The sequence below is a fragment of the Rhagoletis zephyria genome, unplaced genomic scaffold (genome assembly GCF_001687245.7).
Source record: "Rhagoletis zephyria isolate East Lansing unplaced genomic scaffold, Rhagoletis_zephyria_1.1 Rzeph_scaffold_05092, whole genome shotgun sequence".
Taxonomy (NCBI): domain Eukaryota; kingdom Metazoa; phylum Arthropoda; class Insecta; order Diptera; family Tephritidae; genus Rhagoletis; species Rhagoletis zephyria.
The window spans coordinates 29,690-31,850 of NW_016162175.1; the positions used below are offsets into that span (position 1 = coordinate 29,690).

Here is a 2,161-nt window from a genome sequence, read left to right on the forward strand (position 1 = left end):
TATGTGCCGTAAATTCATTGAATCGTGCATTAGTTCATGTATTTTAGTAATTGCCTAGTGAACCCGCATAATTGATTCAAAACAACTCTAATATCTCCTAATCGGAAATCACAGTTTCTATGTAATTCTGATAACCTTTGTTGCACACAAATACACATCATATTTTTACATAGCTCCGCCTCTTTACGAAGGCTGCAACAAGGCTGCAGTAATGGGGGTCATTTGCACTTAATAAAACATGCGATGAGTCCAGTTTTACTAAAAAAAAATTTTTGTCGAGTGCTAACGATATGAATGAAATTGAAAGAAAACACGGTGCTACAAAAAAAAGCAATGTTGCATGTACTTTTTTATATCATGGTAGAAGTGGTAGAACAGGTATAAAAAATAATTTTGGCATTAGCAGAATTTCAAATACACCCCCAAAATCTTAAGTTGTTTATGATCAAAAAATTAAAATTCGCAATCTTGGGTTGAAACAGATTTCATTCGCCGAACAAGTAATAAATTTATATTATTAAGAATATGTACCACCATCAGTTCAGATATCAATTTTAATTTTGGATTTGGGATTTGACTGACTAAAAATCACGCAACCCTGCTCACAAGGAACTTCAAGTCTGCCTGCCCTTTTAAAGTTAAGTTACGTATAAGCAATAAATATTATGGATTCCAGTCATTTTTGGTTTGTTTTTGAATAACTCAAAAACTTTTACGTATTTACTTAGTAATTTTGTAGCACCTTATGACCAATTAAACACCTGTGTTATAAAAACTCACCATCCATTTTCGTTTGCAGGCTGCGTGGTGAATCCGGCAATGAATCGCCATCACTATTCAAACTGTAGGAGTGTTCTGACTTGATGGGTTGCAAATTAAATAAAGCATCTGACATGAGCTTGTCATTTAAGATCATTACAGCCGGATCCTTCATATCACGTTCCATAAACCAATCATGTAAGTCCGAATCTGTAGAGATTTTGAGGGATTCCGTCTAGAAGAAGAATGAAAATAATGAAAAATAAGTTATTAGTTTAGATTTTAAATTCGTTTAGAAATAGACTTTTACATATATGTATGTATGTATGTATGTGCATAATGCAGAGATACATACACACATACTGTAAGCAAATACTGAATGGAATAATTAAACTCTTATCATTGATTATATAAGAGCCAGAAGAGCTATTAAGTAATATATAGTATACAAGATAAACCTTTGCAAATCAAGTAAATACTAAATTACTGACTTTATTTGTGCTTGAATTTTAAGTTTGCTCACAATGAATTGATTTATCTACTTATTATTCTGCTACTATATGTATATACATAAGTATGTATGTATGTGCATATGACGGCGCCAAATTAGCTGCTGAAGGTCTCAGAGGGTTTCGCTCCCCACCTCTTTTTTTCATAGCTTATGTAGATATATTATTTAGCTCTCAGCGTCGTTTTTAACTTGCTTTAAACTTAATGTTTTCTTTGGTAGCAACTATAGCGGATACCTGCGGTTAATTTATTTGCCTTCACGAAATAATCTTATCAGTATTTCATAGTTTTTGACATGATTTGAAAATTACTCTTTGCCAACGCCGGAAACCCTTATGACAGACCAGACATATGTATAATACACACATGATTGACACTTTCTTGTTGCATTTTGTTAATTTTGTGAAAATGTGTAGGTTAGTGTGTAGCATTCTTCCTTACGTTAACACCCCCTTTTTTTGCTTCATCCTTGTTCATGATACTTTGTATGTTATCTGACTGCAGTTTTTAGTTTGTACATTTGAACGGCACGTGTTTGAAGCAAGGCAAGGCGCTACACTGATAGCAGAAAATTGCCATTAGTGATTTTTCAATCAGTGAAAACACAAATTTAATTTTAATAGGTTTTTGTTCAAATGGTGCACATTAGGAATGTTAATCCCGGAATATCGGCCTCTTTCAGGTCCCAAAAATCACGGGACGCTTGGCAAATAATCGGAATCATTAGTAATTTTTGCTGATGGCAATAATTGAAACTCCTTTTCTTGACCAATATTGGTATATTTCTTTTTATACCCGAGCGCACTTGTGCACAAGGGTTTAATGTTCACATAACGGTTGTTTGTAACAGGCAAAACGAATCGAGATAGATATAGACAAATGTATACATAAA

At 33.4% G+C, this 2,161-nt stretch overlaps 1 protein-coding gene across 4 annotated transcripts in view; it reads right to left on the minus strand.

Moving 5' to 3' along the window:
* CrebA (Cyclic-AMP response element binding protein A) overlaps positions 1–2,161 on the minus strand; it is a 15,614-nt gene that overhangs the window by 6,585 nt on the left and 6,868 nt on the right. For all 4 annotated transcript variants that reach the window (XM_017627178.1, XM_017627177.1, XM_017627179.1 and 1 more), the window contains one exon: positions 781–994. In XM_017627178.1, the coding sequence (XP_017482667.1) occupies positions 781–994 (214 nt within the window). The remainder of the gene's footprint in view (positions 1–780; positions 995–2,161) is intronic.